Source organism: Mugil cephalus, chromosome 6 (assembly GCF_022458985.1).
Source record: "Mugil cephalus isolate CIBA_MC_2020 chromosome 6, CIBA_Mcephalus_1.1, whole genome shotgun sequence".
In the NCBI taxonomy this organism is placed as follows: Eukaryota; Metazoa; Chordata; class Actinopteri; order Mugiliformes; family Mugilidae; genus Mugil; species Mugil cephalus.
The window spans coordinates 11,061,084-11,079,170 of NC_061775.1; the positions used below are offsets into that span (position 1 = coordinate 11,061,084).

Here is an 18,087-nt window from a genome sequence, read left to right on the forward strand (position 1 = left end):
GTAAGTAAACCCTTTGGAAACTAGTACACGGTTAGAATTACGTCTTTAATTTATCCTTACATATATATATTTCTTCTTCAGCGCACGTTGATTGAAAAAAGGAAGCTGTTGATCCGCCAGCACGAAGACGCGAAGGAGCTGAAGGAGAACCTGGACCGTCGTGAGCGCGTGGTTTACGACATCCTAGCTAGCTACCTGCAGGAGGACAGCCTTACTGACTATGAGCACTTTGTCAAAATGAAGTCTGCGCTCATCATCGAGCAGCGCAAACTTGAGGACAAAATCAAACTGGGCGAAGAGCAGCTTAAGTGTCTGATGGACAGCCTGCCCATAGAACAGAGGCTGGTCTTGTGAAGGAGGTGGACACTAATAGATCTTAAACAACCCAATCTGACCCAAGTAAGAGACTGGGCACGTGGCTCCAAGTTGCAGTTGCACCCTTTGGACAGAAGAGGGAGACAAACTGCCTGTAAGGACCAAGGACTGGTGCATTTTTAGCACATACTATACTTCTTGTCTTTCCAACTTTGACTGACAGCATCAATAGGTAACTCCTTTTTAAACATGCTGTTTTTATTGGCATCCGCCAGCCACTGCATCTAAGACCTTTCATGCCATTTTTGCTTTGTTTTTATGTATTATGTTTATTTTTTTTTTAGTAATTTATTGTAGCCTTTTGAATCCGCGCAGGAGGTAACAGTATTTTATCATCGATTGATTTGAGCAGCCATGCTACCTGATGTGTGAGTATTTATCATGTTCTCCATTTATTTCACTCTGAAACACTTTTCACATCATCTGTAGGATCGGCCAAATTATTCCAGTAAACTAGTGGCCTTTTTTAATACGTTTGTTTTTGCGCCCTCGCTTACCACGATGAAGAAACACGGAGGCATGTTAGTGCAGCGGTCCTGTGAATGTACCTGTGGACAGAAAGTGTGCAGATACTGGTCATTTTAAAGAGCACTTATTCAACTTCACTAAGCAGAAGAAACACTTCACATCCAGACTTGAAACTCAAGTTGAATCCAGATTTGAAGTGCCTGGAGATTCACTCTGCAAACGCGGCTTGATAATCCACTTCTGCAGGTTGCGTCAGTTGGTGCTCTTCTGTTTTACTCACAGTCGGAGGATCTTGATTTCGACTCCGATATTGACACAGATAACTGTGGTTCGGTTCATTTCTCAATGCTTCACTGTGTTTTGTTGTTCCTCGAATGCATACAGTTGTCACAGTTGTTGTTTCCAGTTCAATTTCAACACTAAAAGTTGTTTTTCTGCTCGGTAATTTTGCAACCAGATACGGAAGCAAATCCTCCCAAAGCATTTTCACCAGCTTGAACTTCAGTCTGTCACCTGTCTAAATTTCAGACTTAAATCAGTCCTAAAGGTAAACACTACTGGAGGATGTTTGTTCTGCACATTTGAGTTTGTTACAGTTTCACACGCTTCATGCACTGCTACGTCCTGACCTTTTAACACTTTATCAGCTGTGCTCCTTTATATCAAATAAAGAGTCTGCTGAAGTCACGCACGAGTTTGATTTATTTATTTTCTAACCGATCCTCGTTCTCATGTCACTCATTAACTTCGCCGCGCCCTCCTCACTGCTGATAATATGGAAGATAAAGACTGACATGACAAGGAATGTCTTATACCAGTGAAGCCGCTGCGGCTGCACCTCTCACATAACCAGAGGAAAATGAGGACAGTCGTTCTGACTGATGGCTCTGTGGAAGGATACTGAGTATACTGAGAACAATACGTCTGAAGGTGAGTGTAAGGATGACTTGTAGCAGGGTTGTTTCGTAGCAGAGATTTAAACGGACAGTCATTAATAGTCTGTAAGAGTCTGTTCTACAACAGACTGCAAACAGTTACTATAAATCACCATTTAAATTAACACATCTGAAGGTCCTTCAATTTACGTTAAAACTAAATGTTATTACAGTGTTTATGTCTTTGATAAGGAATGGGAAACTTTGAAATAACCAAATTAAAACAAAAATGCTAATATGTGTAAAACCGGACTCTCACCAAAGTTTGATTTTTTTGTCTTTATTTTTATTTTTTATGGTCTTTAATTATACGTTTGGTAGTGAAGTGTTTATGCGTAAACAATCTTATCAGATGCAACCACAAAGTCCAGCTGGTCGGACATTTTCATGTGGCGCACTGTAGCAAATATAAAGATATACTAGTGGACGAAACATAATAACATGTAGGGTAATTATTGGACAATATTTTACATGAACATGAACGTACATAACATTTTATTGGGACCAAGTTATGTATTAAGAGGCACATGTTCATTTGTCCGTTCGTTTCTGTAGAGGGTTACAAGGTAGAGGGACGTGTTGGGGTATAAAATACGCTGGTGTCATCGCAAACAAATGCACATTCAACATGTCGACGACACATTCTTATATTTCAGTGTATCGTTAGCCCACATTCACTTCACATGTCAGTGGTTTTAATATTGTGGCTGATCAGAGCCTCCGTTCCATCCACTCAATAATACACATGAAATAACATATTTTAATAGGGCCTGTTTATTTAACAGAGGGGATGTTGTTGTTTTTTTCTGAATAATCCAGAGTAGCCCAGGGACTGCTTTGGTAAACGGAAGTATTTTCTTTATTGTCTTTGAACCTGACAAGGGAGAATCCAGATCGAGGCGCTAAGATTCCCAGAGAGCCGTTACACCACGTTTAACACAGTGCATGCGTGCATATGTATGCTTCTGTTTTCAGCAGGATTCATGGCTGTTAGGCTCGCTGCTGCCGTCAATCTCTGAACGTTAGTGGTCACGCAAGACGGGGAAAGATGTACCTGGCCCACACGGCTCACTGGCAGTTCATGGGCCTGATGTTCGGGACCCTGGCGTGGATTCTCATCATGGCCACGGCCGGCCTCAACGACTGGCGCATGTGGAACGTGGCCAACGTGTCGGTCATCGACTCGGGCGTGGCCTGGGTGGGAATCTGGAGGTCGTGCTTCTACAGCCACCTGCTCCCCAGCATGGAGAACTGTTACACCATGAGCATCTCGGACCCCTACGTCCCGACGGAGATCTCCGTGGCTCAGGTGCTGATGATGCTGGCCGTGACCTCCGGCCTGGCGGCGAACATCACCGCCATCGTGGCCATGAGGATGGTTTACTTCACCATGCATTACCGTAGGAACATCAGGCTGGTGTTTGTGCTGGCCGGAGCCCTGTACCTGATCACGGGGACGCTGCCACTGGTGCCGCTGGTGTGGACCCTGAGCGCCGTGCTGAACAACAGCACCATAGACTTTCCCCCCGAGTCCCATTTCCCATCTGCTCCGGTCAGGCAGCACGCCGGCATGGCCATAGCGGTTGGCATCTCCGCCTCCATCCTGATGATCTTGAGCGGCCTGGTTTTCCTCTGCTACCGGTACGCGTGGCGAGACTTGAGCTCGGCGGCCCCCTGGCAGCACCGCGTCGACCGTACAGAGGCCGGACTGCCCCAGAAACCTGGACTGTCATACGGAAAGAATCATGGCATCGATAATCCCGTGTTCCGCAGTGAACAAATCTCATGATGGCAAAATCAACATCATAAAAAAACGACTTTACAACTTTTTCCATCATCTTTATCTATGACAAAGAAACTGCTGCTAAAAAAAACACTTTATGCATAACAACACTTTATTGTGATTGTACTGTGAAGTGTTTTTGCCACGATGTAATAGTTCAGTATTTTATTACACGTGGGAGCGTCACTGCAAGTAGTCATTTGATGTGTTATTGAAATATACCGTACACAGTATGTTATTGCTACTTTAATATTTAACTGTAATAAAAATAAAACCGCAGATAAAATCCCAGCTAGATACTTTTTTAAGTCGGGCGATGACGTGATACTGGATTGAAGTTCAGGAACAGATACTTATCAACAGATGTTATATAAACTTTATCGCTCTAGTGTTATTGAGGAATACTGGAAACTGGAAACTGTCGCCTCACAGGACGGGGGAGGTGCCACGACATGCCAAGGTGTGGGCTTGCAAAGGGCCCCGTGTGAGGAGGGATCCTAATGGGTCAGGTTGACTTGGGGCCCTGCTCATGTGACCTGGGTAGGAGGCTGACGGGAGCAGGCATGTGAGTATGGAGAGGGGGCAGCCTCACTGTGGTGATTGTTGCCAGGGAAGGCACGCACGCACACACGCACACACACACACACACTCTGGCCCAGAGGCCTGCTGCAGCTCTGGAGGCGTCTAGCTGCTGAGGAACAAAAGGCCCTCTTCAAACGAGCTCGGCCCCTGTCAAGAACACAAGTCTCAGAAGCAGATGAATGGCAGACCTGCTCCGACCGCCACGGAGAGATGCTTTTTTCTGCGCATTAAATAAACAACATTAGCACGGATGTCTTTCAAAACTTATCTTTCAATATCCTTCCATCCATCTCTTCTTCTTCTTCTCCTCTGTCTCCTGCGCAGATAAGTGTCGGGTAACAGTCAGAAAAGATTATGTCTTATCTAATCTCATGCTCTTTGGACACACTTTCTCATTCAATTCGGTGAGGAAGTGTGTCCATACTTTTTTACTGGTAGTGTGTAATGGAAGATATGAAGATTCTGAGAAGCAACGCGACCGATGCCAATGTGTCCTAGCAATGTATGTGACGTCAAAGTATAATGTTAGCCTAATAGCACAATTGCCTAAGTCATATTCGATATTGATATTGTAACAGTCAGTCAAAAAAAAAAATAAAAAATGACTTAGGCAGTTATACTGTTAGAAGCCTCACGTAACTAGTGACATTTGAGCTGATGACGTTTTGTTTGCAGTAAACTAGATTGTCAGAGGTAAACGTCCTGGCAGAACCCCTTTTATCTTCTGCCAAAGATTACCGCAATCTTCCCCAGAGACCAAGATCAGATAAAAAATTATGATTTTCTGTGTCATCTTCCACTTGTTGGTAAAAAAATAACTAGAATACCACCCCTGCCATCTACTCCGAAACGGCTTAGAAGGAAACACTGACTATTTTTCGTATTCAGCTTTGATCCTGGGGATGCCATAAAAAGTGGTAGAACATTGACTAAGATTACCCCGTGACTTTACACATCAGAGTGTATTTACAGGTCGTGGTGTGTGAAATCTGATAAATGTCTCCAAATCAACCTCGGTTTTTGCTGAAGACAACCAGAAAATGAATAATTCTGTGGGTAGAAAGGAATTAAATTTACTGGGAGGAACGAAGAGATCTAAAGCAGGTGACATGTCCAGCTGACGCATCAGGAGTCGAGTGGGACTGTGGGTAATGTAGGCTTACAAAGACGGCAGAAATACCAAAAAAGAAGAAAAAAAGACTTTGCTGTAAAAAAACTTTGGGTTACATTACGTAATCCCTGGTTCTTTGATAACAGAGTGAGGTGTTTCACTAGAGCGAAGTTAGAAAAAAAACTTTTGTTTAGTTTTGGATGCAGAGGAGCCAAGGGGGAAACATGAAGAAAAAGTCCAGTTGACATTTTAGCCAAAGTGATATAAACCCAAACACATGGCTTTGACAATTTTTGGTTCGTTTGTTTTAAATAAAATTACCTACATGTGTCATGAACTGTGCTAGATCCATGGACTGGAAACAAAAAGAACATTATTAATTTCTAAGATTTTACTTTTCTATTTGTTTTTGTTTTTCTCTCCCATAAATCATCGCATGGTCCTTCAGATTTATCCGGCGACCCCTTGGAGGTGCATGAGCCCTATGTTGGGAACCTCCGGCCTAAACAACCACCACAATGTATTTGTGTGCGGTAATTACAAGTAGCTTCAATAAATAAAAGCTACTCATGCGTCCGTGTCAAGAATAAGCTCTCAGCAGGGTGAATGGTGGAGATACTTGTCTATTACTCATGGAGAGTCTCAGCACCGCTGCATTTACAGCTCAGTAAAGAATGTAAATATTTCTTCCGCCATCTGTGGATAATAATTAAAACTGTCTTGTTTGTGACCCACCTTGATGCAAACATAAATCGGAACATCAGACGAGGGCTTGTGACACATGAAAGATAACTCCAACTCAGATAGAGGAGATAAAAGAGGGTTGGAAAATGCAACGGCTTAGGTGAGTTATCTCAGGGCCCCTGAGTAATGGTACAACGACTTCACTAAACCAGGGCTCTCTACACGTCTTTGAGTTTGAACCGAGGCTCAGACAACCTGAATCTCCGCCTGAACCGTCAGAATAGCTGGTGATGTTTGACTCAGTCCCTTTCACACGGGCTAAGTCATTTGGGCTCAATGCCAAAAGCATCTCCGAGCAGCCTTTCTTATCAACCCCCCGACACAGGTTTTGTTTGTTTGCAGTCGGATGCAGTTAGACATAATTCCTCATGAGACGGAGGCAAAGCCATTTCCTTCTCGCCGCGGCCCCAGGAACCTTATGGGGATCAAAAGGAACATCTCTGCCGCTGTTTTCTGTGCCTCCCTACTGATAGTCGCCCCCACAGTGGGAGACATGAAGCCCTCCCCGCAGCCTGTGTGGCGTCAGAAGATAGGAGGGAGCCTCTCAATCCACTCCGTGCTCCTCCGGCTCCGCGAGGCCTGACAGCACCACTGTTAGCCACTTAGAAGTAAAGTCTGGCATGCCCCCGGGCCCCTCAGGCAACGTATGCTCCTGTGACAACATCATTATGTCCCATTAACTTCATTCTATAAGAGCCGACGCCACTGAAAGCACCATCATTAGGATGTGAGGGTTTGTAAATCATCCTCCTCCCACGCAATAACTCATTCACGTCACTGTACCTGTGTGCACGTAAATGATGCAGACAGGTCTGGAGGGCAGAGAGCGGCGGCGCCCTGCGACCCTGGCAAATTTGTGTAATTATGTCAGCTTGTTCTGCATTCTTCGCAGTACACACTGCCCATTAAAGCGTTCATTAAACACAGCTTAGCTCAGCGAGTGACCAGGAAATCTGATGGAATTAGGCTCAAGCTGCGTTTCGACCGCCGCAGACACACCTGACAAACCGGTGGCTGTTTTTGGTCGTCTGTGACCAACGGACCACCGGCTGGTCAGGGAGGAAAAAAAAGAGCAGCCGCGTTTCCACCTCTGACTTAGGCACCGTCAGACACCCACGCATTCATCATTTTATCAGAGTGAACTGATAAAATTAAGTACTTTCGGCACATTTCATCATAGAACTATTGTGGGTTTTTTTATTGAAAAAAACAACTAAAAAAAACAAGGCATTTCTTCAACAGAATTGCAGTGGAAGTTTTTATGTGAATCATTTCAATATGCTGAACAATACAGCTCACAGGTAAACCTAACAAGACACAGAATAATTTGTAATCTCTATGGTTGAGCATTAAGAATAACTTACAATCACAGCATTTTAAAAGCTTAAGAGTCCTGTAGAATTTCCTGGTTTGAGAAAGTGAAAGATACTAAAGGGATTTTATAAAACATCTTTAAAAAAAATACTTTTTTCCTTTTTTTTTACTGATCACAGCAGGTGAGTCATTTAAATTAGCTGAAACAAAGTGTCATTGTCCTTCTTTTTCTTTTTTTTTTGATAAAGCAACTAAGATACAGTGTGTCGTCATCGATATAAAACCAGATATTTCTCCTCTACGGGTGATTGTGCCGTGCCGTCAGTCTCTATCCATTAAACGTACTCTGAGCGCTTCCTGTGGTGAACGTCTGCGCCCATCACGTGGAACGTGCGCTGCAGCGCCGGCTGCGCGTCCACCTGAGAGCACGAGCTAGAGCTCACCAAGAGCACCCCGGCCACTATGAGGAGGAACCCTGCCGCCCAGCCAGAGAACAGTGCGTCTCCAAACTCCCACCGGGGCACCACGTCGGGCACCGTGTCGTCGAAGAAGTGTATCACCGCCAAGTGGGCCGTGTAGGACACAGGGATTAGACACAGCACTCCAGAAATCATCGCCAGCACCCCTCCTGTGACAATTAAAGTCCTCTTGCTTCGAAAGCCGCCGCGCTCCTTACAGCTGTTGACCAGGTAAAGTCCGGGTACGGCCACCAGAATTCCCAGCATGCCCACAGTGAGGGCAGTGCACATGAAGATGCGGGCCAGCTTGAGGTCGCTGGAAAGGCCCAGCAGGCTGTCGTAGGCCCTGCACTCCATCCCTCCGACGTCCTGGACCACACAGGTCTCCCACAGGCCCAGCTCGTAGCTCTCCACCGGCAGCAGCGCAGTGGACATGGTGAGCCACTGCGGCAAGATAGTGGTGGCTAAAGCGCACAGCCACGCTCCAACGTAGACCAGCATCCCCAGCAGCTCCAAAGCGCAGACGCACGTGTCCATGTTTCTCTTTGCCTCTCGGGGGGGGGGGACTCCACGCTCGACAGAGCCACAAGGGTTCTTCTCCCGGCTGCCGCACTTCAGATGGAGAGGCCCGTCGACGTCCAGTTGGGACAGGAGCTGCTCACAGCACCTGATAATTACAGTAGACCGCTCTGGCCCTGGACTCGGAGCTCGTTCAACACACAGTCCCCGCTCTGAGGAGTACACATCTTCTGCTGCTGGCAGGAGAGGGGGCCCGTTCGGCCCTCCCCTTTGTGGTCCTCCTGCCCCTGCTGCTGTGCCAATGGGCAGCAGGGGCAGAGGCAGAGATGGCCACTATTTGACAAGACCATCTGACCATTGTCAGATGCCTTCCCCAAAACCGCGGGCCACAAGGGGCGTCATTACATGCGGACCGGATATTATTTTTGCATTTTAAGCTGAATAAATAACTTCCCCCCTGATCTTTGCATCCTGAGAGGCAGCAACGTCGGCCTGTAATTAGGCAAACACATAAACATCTGTAGATCTGAGACAGCACAGAAAGGTTCATATTTACAAATGCAAATCATACAAACTTGGCAGCCTTCAAAGATGCTATAAAATCTGTGTGATCAAGATTAGGACTGTTTTTTTTTTTTACAGCGGTCGCCCTCTCCTTAAACTTAGGCGGGTCACAGTCATAAAACACCCTTAAGTTATAAACACTTTTTACACAGGACACAACGCAAGTGCACAAGTAGGGCCTCATTAGATTTTTCCATGAAGGTAAAATAAACGTGAGTCCCCACCCATTGATATTTACTGATGATTATTATATCAGCAGGTTTGATACAACACGAGCATGTCTGTCACTCCCGTCAGCTTTGGAGAGCTGCTCTGACAGTCTGACTTTTTGCTGCATGTGACTGAATATGAAACAACAGTGCAGCTTGTTGTGTGCTCTCATATGAACAGTCCTTAGCCTGTGGGAAATGATCGTAGGAGGCTTTAGATCAAAGCTGTGATGTGAGAAAATGTTTCCCATTCATAAACACACAGACAGTTGTACAAACCACAAACAAAACACACTGACAAAAAAATGCACAGATAAAATCCCCAGCCTGCCAAACTCTTCCTCCTCCGGAGAAGAAGAAAGTGCTCAGCTGACTGCTCTGATGCCTTGACAAACACCAAGCTCCAGCAGAAAAATGAGCGCACACATATCGTCTTCGCCGTGTGAGAAACAGGATTTCAGAAGAAAAGCTGTGGCCTGGCGAAGGCGCTCTTGTTAACGGAGACCTGTCAGACGACTGAAAATTCCACCACTCTGGAAATTCCAGTTACATTTCACATCAAACTGAATTTTATTCCCTGCACCAGAAACTATGAGGAAATAAGTTGAATCAGTGTTTCTGCATTTTCTTCCTCCACACGTAGGGGTCGACAGAGGCCCGGATTACATCAAATATGTACCTGTCCTTTTGATTTATTCTGTTTGGCAATAAGGAAATCTAATTAATAACTAACTAATCAATATGTATGCACTTTCTTACTGTAATAGCTTGGTCCGGTAGCTGTTGTACATGGTGCCCAATTGACCCTAAGGTCATATATATATATATGATCTAAAAACAGTGTGAGCATTAAAACACATCGTAACTCTGGAAGGTTGAATTTACAACCTCCGCTCCCCCGTTTATCTCTGTACATTTTGTATGTCAATAAGATAGTAAATTAATTGGAAATGCAATAACTTGATTGGGTACACGCACATAAACAATATTTCAGGGAAAATTAGCGGACAGGGTTTCTGCTAAACACAACACAGACGCCAGGCGTCGCTGCTGGCCCACGGGACTGATGGTGCGTTCAGGGGGAGTTGCCCGTCTATATAAATTCAAGTTTAACACCGTTTTTTTTAATTATTATTTTTTAATATATATATATTTGTATTTATATGTGTGCATTTTATTCATGTCCCTTATTTATGTGTGGATACTTTATATGTTTATATATTTTTTAATAAAAAAAGTTGAAGTGAAGTTGAATGATAGTTGTGTCATGCAACAGGTTGTTGTTCGAAATCAAATCAGCAAGTTATTAATTATTATTTTCTCTTCTGTGCGGCCGCTGCTTCTCAGTAGGTGAGTGTATGCTGAACACATAGTCGGTGTTTAATAAACTTTAATGAACGTGTGGAGCTGTGAAGTTTCCCCATTGGACGGGAGAGCTGGCTCAGTCGTACGTCCAACCGTTTATGCAAATCCGCTCCCGAATATGGACACGGAGGAATGAAATATGGTGGAGGAGGCGAACATGGAGGACCGAGGACCGTGAGAGCTCCGTAGTAAGGGCTTTTTTTTTTTTTTTTTTTTTTTTTTTTTTTCTGGAGGGTTGTAGACAGGGAGAAAGTGGATGTACCTCCGGCGGGACGTTTTCATCGGAGAACCTCGGTGGAAAGTTTTGTTTCTTCGCTTCTTCCCTTTCTCCAGCGCGTCGAGGCGGAGCCCGTGGTAATGCAGTGAAGACCGACTTTTTCGGGGGGATAAAAAGCAGGGCAGGGGGCTGCAGCCCTCTCATCGTCTCGACGCTATGCCGTGGGTCAGCGGCGGTAAGCGGAGAGAGAGCTCCGAGCTGCCGCTGCCCGCGGGCTGGGAGGAAGCCCGGGATTACGACGGCAGAGTGTTTTATATCGACCACAACACCCGGCAAACTTCATGGATTGACCCCAGAGATAGGTATGCCAAGGCCCGGGAGTAGTGGGATTACACACACACTCACACTAAGACGCGTTAATTCACGTCGGCTCTTCTTCATAAACTACACAACTCTCCGGGGGAGATGTCAGGGCGGTTGTAGGGAGGGGGGCGACGAAGGGAAGACTGACTGTGGGTGTAGGTAGGTAGGTAGGAAGGACAGCGGGACAGCAAAGTCCCTCCGTCCCCTTTACTGTGATACCAGGCTGCGGGGGACAGTGTATCCACGGCCGGTGGACCAGCTGAGGTTTGGCAGCAGTTGTGGCCTCACCGACTCTTAAATTAGTTCCCATGGCACAACACGGGATGTAACGCCCATGCTCACCTACCGTGCAGCTACTCACATTTTATCCGTCCAACATGTCCATTGAAAACATTCAGGCTGACAGGTTTGGGTTTGGGACATGGCTGATGTCTTCCGGTGCCTTGTATTTTGCAAAGGGGAGTTTTTGTTTTTAGCGGGAGATGAGTGTAAACCCCCGTTTGTGTCCACCTGAGGTGTTAACCTGTCTCTTCTTTCAGTCTAAATGATGTCTAATCCCAGGTCGCTCACACACATCTCTGTAGATTTATGGCTTCCAGTGGCATGAAACAGTCCCGGTTCACACACCTCACCCAGGGAGCTATTGTTACCCAGCACACAAAGGACACCACCTCGAGACCAGTAGTGTGTCAACCCTTCAGTCCACTCCTTAATGTCACGAACAACCCAAAACCACTGTTAATGCGCGTGTGTTTAGCTGCTTCAGAGGATGGAGCGTAGTAGAGCAGGAGCTTTAAACTCCAACTCCCAGAAATCTCTGTGAAAATATGTGAGGAATGCTAGTTGGGCCACTGGGAAAGCTGCAAGGATGTGCTTTTGTGGGGACTGGGATTTCACTAACCCAGAAACGGGCTTAATCAGGCATTCAAAGCAGACTTTGTGAGATTACTGGGAATTACAGCAAGCATTTTAACTCTGATGCGTTGCGGAGGGAAGGCTGAAATTGGCTGAAACAATGCTCCGAGTATGGCAGGAGACACGAGCCCCGTTTGTATTCAGGTCTCTCCGGGTTGTTTAAAAGAAAAGGAGGAAAACCGATGCGTAGCTACACACGTTCTGCGCCAGGTTGCTTGCAGCAGTGGGAATGTAGTAGCTGCGATCTAGATAAGAAAAAACCTGATTTCCTTGAAGGCCCCCTCCTCCCTGCAAGCTGATTAACCATTGTTATACGCAGCTGATAGCAGCTTCACGAGATCTCACAGTTGTCAGCGTATGAGGGAGGGGATTCTGGGGCCGTACTGTGCATGACTAAACAGTGTTTTGTGCATTTGTTCCGGTGCCGCTCGGTGATTTATAGGTTATCTCCCCAAAAAGAATGTCTTCTGTCACCACCTGATACTGACTTTCCAATAAATCACGTCACAATATATGTTCAAAACTGACTTTCTGCCAACATGCGACTGACACAAAAAGTGGCCAGCTTTTGAAGTGGTGTTGTCACCCTTAAAAAAAAAAAAATGTAGTTCTTTCTGTCGGCTGCAGATAAATGAACTGTTTGCATGCCACTAAAGAACGACGCGGATGGCAGGAGTAGAGATGAATGCAGCGATGAAGTATGAGGAGTTTTATCGTTTCCCCTTGTCGAGGCCCTGTTTGACAGCTGCCCTGTTTGAGTACAACTGAAATCAAGGATTGATAGTTTGAGGATTGCTGTCTGGTATGTGCCACATGTTTATTATAGGCCTTCATTATGAGTTACAGGCTTTAACTGAGTGTGAAATACTGGTACAAGGAATACTGTACTCACCAGAGGATTAAAAGACAAAGGGATTGTGGCATCAGAAAAAAAAAATATCTGAATATAGTCTGTAAGGTATTTAAATCACCTCACGTAGGGCTTCAACTAATAGTATTTTCTTTAAGAAGTAGTAAAATAATAATAATGAAAAAAAGACCATCAGTTTTCAGGAGTCCCAGGTGTTTTTATCCACCTCCCCCCAAACGTTCAGTGTGGACATTTTGAGATTTAATTCTGGGAGATTAATAATGAAATAATACCACCTTTAATTATGAGAGTTAAAATAGAACGCGGTGCGAAGAAAGCGACTGTGCGAAGACCTTTGAGCGTCCGTGCAGGTGCTGCCGTCCCATGATCCGCCGCGCTCCACAGCTTGCAGCGGGGTTCGTCTGCTGAGCGCGAGCCTCGAGTCTGCTGACCCGCGGATAGGCGTGTCGGTGGCGGATTATCGCCCTAATCACTAAAACACAAGAGCCATTGAGCTGAAGCATAATTGTCAGTGATGATCATGATGTGCTGTAACGGAGATGCGTATCAGCCAGAGTTCAAGTGCGTGCTCCTGCTGGTGCGCTAGACGTCTGCAGGCAGGCGGCGGACGGGCCGGGGAGGGAGCTGTTTTGGTTAGGTGACGGCGTGTAGTGAAAAACCAGATCGACGTGTGAACGCAGTGCGCGGGTACCTGGGAAACGGATGTAGCATCTCCGAGCGCATAGCATGGAAATGCAGTTTGCGAGCCACTTTGCTAACCCTTGAGATCCCTTCAGCGCTCACTGTGTTCACTCTTGACGACGGTTATGTCTTTGAGGACGGTGGATACCTCAAGCAGCCAGCTCTCGCTGATAAGCCGAGCGGTTCTGTGGATTTTTTTTCGTTACTGTGGAATGAGCGTTATGTTAGGCATGCCTACACTAATGCCCAGGGGCTCTGCCTGCTTGCATCCCTAGACAAAGCAGCAGAACAGAGGCAGTTCCCACGTGTCCACCTCCTCCTCTCATCCCGGGCCCTGTAGGCCTCCTTTATTAGCTCTGTTATGCAACAGCCATGGCCGGCCGGCCGCTCAGCAAAGGGAGGCCTTTATACTTGGTCACAAAGCACACCAAATTCAATTATTCTGGAAAGGGTGAGCTGTGTTTCCAGCACCGAAAGGTTATTCACATGCGCTGAACCCCGCTGTTATTTTGCTTCCCCCAGTGTTTTCATTATGACGGCTCTTTTTTGTCTTTCGCTCGGGGGGGAGGTGACGAACATGCCATTGCTTGATCCGGTGTCATTTTGCCCCGTGCGTTTTCTGTGTTCTTTTTCACGAGCAAGACAATATGTTTGTCTTCAGCTTTCACCTCGCTCCTTGCGCTGGAAGCTGAAAACCACTTCCCTTTAGCGTTAAGCGTCACAGGCATCACCCCCCTTTGATGTCCAGCTTTCCCAGCTGACCACCCCGCATTTCAGGGTGATTTACAACCGTCCAAACACCATCTAACAGCTTAAATCTGCTTTGCGTCAGCTCTCGAATGTCCTTCTTTTCAGCAGCCACCCAGCCGAACCTGTAGGTTGCTTGTGTTTAATGTGTATATTGTGAAGAATGCAACCTAAACAGGACATGCCAGACTCTGTGGACCGACCTCGAGCTCAGGGCCACCATTGTTTTTTTTTTTTTTCGTCCCTTTCGCACATCTGCACAATTCTTATTCAAAAGGGGAGAAAAATGTAGTGGACTCAGTTTTGTGTGTACGTTTCTGCACTTTGCAGCTTGTTTTTAAACCACATAGACACTACACTTTTGCTGTAATTCAATAACTTTTTATATATTTGTAGGTCAGTGTGATATTCTTCTACAGTTAGAATTTACACTTTAATTTTGCCCCCAAAGACTACAGTCTGTTTAACATTTCTAATTTAGTAGATGGTGTGTAAGTAGGGTTGGCAGTCAAAGGAAATATAGAAAATTCACAAATTCATTGCTCTTTTTTCTTCTACCGTGAACGGATATATTATATAAAAAGGTTTTGCGACTCTTAACAGCGTGGGAGTGGAACAAATATGATTGCTTTATGTAAATGTTTGTTATTATTACTGCAACAGTCTAATACAGCAAAAAATACTGTCCAGAATATTCTCCACATTAAGCCAATGTACCAAGGTGCATGCTCACAAAAATATGATGTTCCTCTGTTCCATGTACACAGTCTGGTCTAACTTTGGCGAGAAGGAGGAGGTGTCATTAAGGTTAGAAAAACCCTCCGTGGATTTGGTAGCATGGACGTGGCAGTCGCCATCTTGGCTGACTTGCTTGACTCCCCTTCTCTTGGTTAATCCAGAAATGGGCATGTGGTTGGGGGGGGGGTTCATCATTGGTGGGGTTAGGGCAGGGTGGTCCCGGTGGCACCTGGTTGTTGAAACACGCCCACCCAACTGGACAAGGCCAAGCAGGCTAAGGCTTCCAAGCTAAGGCTTAGTGCTGTTCTTTGTTGCTAGTACCCAGCTAACGCAACAAGATGCTCCATTGTTGCTGTTTGGCCGCTAGTTGTTACAGGCCTGCGTTTTTTGTTTTTTTTTAATTATTTACCAAGACTGCACCTGAGGCTCTGCCTCATTTCCACAGAGTTAGTTCTGCACCGAGTGCTTCCTGACTTCCCAAACAACATGTTGTGCTGAGGTCATACCAACGGATACGTTGATTTCATGTTTAAAAAAAAAAGTGCTTTAATGTGCTGTCAGTGTGTTACAGACGCATTAAGTTTGACTACCCTACTTATATCCACGTATAATGAACAGTGTTCTAGTCCCTTTTGAGTGTTTTTTAATGTAGTCATTGTGACAGTCATTCATCATGTTTGTACAACTGCACTTAGTTGTGTGTTGTTCACAAGAGCTGTTGACAAGTGCCCTTTGTCTTTCTAGTCTGTACTCGAGTGTTATAAACAGTTCATGAAATGTTGAATCAGGTGGAGGGATTTAAAAGGGACTTATGATAGATACTAATAGATGACAGATCCCGCTCTCATGTCTGTGCAGTAAATATAAAGATGTGTCGTTCAGCTGGTTAGCTTAGCTTAGCACAAAGACTGAAAGCAGGGGAAGGAGAGAGCCTGGCTCTGTACAAAGGTTACAAAAGTCCTAAAGCTCATTCATTAACATGGACATAGAAACGGCACGTTGTGGTTTCACAGACAGTAACGCACTTGTGTTTCTTGGCCAGGTGCGGTTACTTCCTCTCCTCACAGGAAGTAACCGTACTGGGTTCCTGCTTTGCTCTCGGCAGAGACTCCACTTGTGTCACCGCTGTCATTTTTACATGTTTTTTTTAAAGTTGGTGAACTTTAGACCTGCTAGTGTTGTCTGGTGTTGTCTTTGGACGGAGCCACGCCAGCCGTTTACCCTTTGTCTTTTTGCTAAGCTAAGCTAAACGGGTGCTGGCTGTAATTGCAAAGTTTTAAGAAGAGAATTGGTTTACTTTTGTAATTCTCGTATATTTTTTTAAATGCTTAACTGCTCATTTGAATAAAATGTTAACCTGTTATTAAATACAGTGAAGGTGAAGTCTGTGTTAGAGGTTTCTTACAAAGAGAAGGTCTTCAGTACTGTGAGATTAAGAGACATTAAAACAATTTAGGTTTGGATGCTGCACTGGTCCATTCAGAGGGACGTCGTGTGTTTCCTGTAGTATACGACACTGTCTTCTAAAGAGCTACTCCAGCATTTTCACCAAGTGCTCATATATTTGAGTAATATTAGAGTTAAGAAACCGTTCTTGACCCGATAGCCAGACTGTTTTACTTTTGTCACAGTTGCCTCAACTCCGCTCTGCTTGCCATAAGACAAGCCCCTTCCATGTGTCCAGACGCCGTCTAAATGTGTACAGAGACAGGGTTCTTGGTCTACTTATAGAGACCTATTTCCAAAAGATTCAACACATAATGGCTGAAGCGGGTGTCTGTCCGTCTGTCCGTCTGTCTGTCTGTCTGTCCGTCCGTCCGTCCGTCCGTCCGTCTGTCAGCTGCTTTAGGTCTCGCTCTGGAGTGCTGCACCAGGCCCTCAGAGAGGCTGGACATTCCTCCCAAAGTTGTTTTCACATTTCTTTTTTAACACAGAAAGGAATTTTTGGGCCAACAACACTTGTGGCCTTTTTTTTTTTTTTCTCCCTCGGATACCGTGTCTGTCACCTCCTGACAATATGAGAATGAAAGCAGGTGGCTGCGTATTGGTACTGAAGGGGGAACATGCAGAATTCTCTGTTATGGTCCACGGCGTTGTCTCCCTGCCATCACATTTGTTGTTTTTCTGGTCACATTTGCAATGCTTGTTATCCAGTGGTCGAGCCTCAACTCTTATTTGTAGACTTCAGCCGTTGGTCTGCGGGGATGATGAAAGGCTTTCAGTGGCTGGATAAGTTTGTCGTCGTGATTTTGATTTGAGGCCTTCAGTCCTCTGCTGCGGTCGGCTTCGGTTGTTTTTACACACTTGCGTTTTGGGTATTTATATAGCGAACCCGTCGCGCAATTAAACACCAGTGTCAAAAAATGCGTCCACGTCGAGCTCCGGTGACGACGCGGAATTAAAACTGTCGGGTGAGATAGCGACGACGTGTTTAATTTAATAGGAACCGAGTGAAGTGCATGAAAGGAACCGGCCTTTGAATTAGCTGCTCGAAACCATGTGGCTGTCAAGTCTTAGTGAGCTCATTGTGGTTAAGCTGGGGGATAGTAACCCACATTCAGACTATTAAACCCAGCTTCTCGTGTCCCGTAATGAAATGTAAGACGCAATATTATTTTTACTGGAATGTGCAGTCCTCTTTCTGGCGAACGCTAATTGTCGTAGCCCAGGAACAAAGGGCCGAGGAGCTGTCAGGGATGACCCAACCAGACGAGGTCCCAGACTCCAGTTTCACATGCCTTTCCCATGCAGCAGCCCGTCGCCAGGCGCAGAGGAGGGGCTGCTGCAGATAGAAATATCCTCTGGGACAACCCAGGATGGCACAGATTATTCTAGAATTAGCAAATGTCTTCGACAACTAAATATATTTTGCTGGGAATTTGCGAGACACGAGCAGGCCCGGCAGCATTTCATTCCTCCACAGCTGATCATGCTTGTCATTCTCCCAGCCTCTATTTTTTCCATTTCAGATATCTGTCTCATTTTCGGTTTCCTCTTAGATTGAAATAGGATCCCGGAGAATGTGTGAAAGTTTGGAACAAAACAGTGGGCCTTATTAATAACCGCAGTCGTTTACAGCCACGCCATGCCCATGTCTTTTTATGCTTAAGTCAATTTATTACATGTCT

At 45.5% G+C, this 18,087-nt stretch overlaps 4 protein-coding genes across 5 annotated transcripts in view; 3 read left to right on the top strand and 1 right to left on the bottom strand.

Annotated features, from left to right (window-relative positions):
- The window catches only part of shroom2a (shroom family member 2a), a 28,781-nt gene extending 27,251 nt beyond the window's left edge, over positions 1–1,530 (top strand). Inside the window, 1 exon segment of the mRNA XM_047588069.1 lies at positions 82–1,530. Within this exon segment, the coding sequence (XP_047444025.1) occupies positions 82–354 (273 nt within the window). The 3' untranslated portion in view covers positions 355–1,530.
- A 104-nt stretch (positions 1,531–1,634) lies between these two features.
- Positions 1,635–3,852, top strand: cldn34a (claudin 34a). 2 transcript variants are annotated; one of them, XM_047588071.1, is made up of 2 exons: positions 1,635–1,773; positions 2,757–3,852. In XM_047588071.1, exon 2 carries the CDS (start codon positions 2,827–2,829, stop codon positions 3,565–3,567), a length of 741 nt encoding a protein of 246 aa, XP_047444027.1. In that variant the 5' UTR covers positions 1,635–1,773; positions 2,757–2,826; the 3' UTR covers positions 3,568–3,852. The 2 variants fall into 2 exon arrangements, with proteins under 2 accessions (XP_047444027.1, XP_047444028.1); XM_047588072.1 differs by having other exon boundaries at positions 1,652–1,773; positions 2,754–3,852.
- Positions 3,853–7,195: 3,343 nt separating this feature from the next.
- LOC125009586 (putative claudin-24) lies at positions 7,196–8,596 on the bottom strand. Its single transcript, XM_047587658.1, has one exon. The coding sequence runs from the start codon at positions 8,305–8,307 to the stop codon at positions 7,648–7,650; it is 660 nt and encodes a 219-aa protein (XP_047443614.1). The 5' UTR covers positions 8,308–8,596; the 3' UTR covers positions 7,196–7,647.
- A 2,039-nt stretch (positions 8,597–10,635) lies between these two features.
- wwc3 (WWC family member 3) overlaps positions 10,636–18,087 on the top strand; it is a 28,589-nt gene continuing 21,137 nt past the window's right edge. Inside the window, exon 1 of the mRNA XM_047587274.1 lies at positions 10,636–11,006. Coding sequence (XP_047443230.1) covers positions 10,861–11,006 — 146 coding nt within the window. The 5' untranslated portion in view covers positions 10,636–10,860. The remainder of the gene's footprint in view (positions 11,007–18,087) is intronic.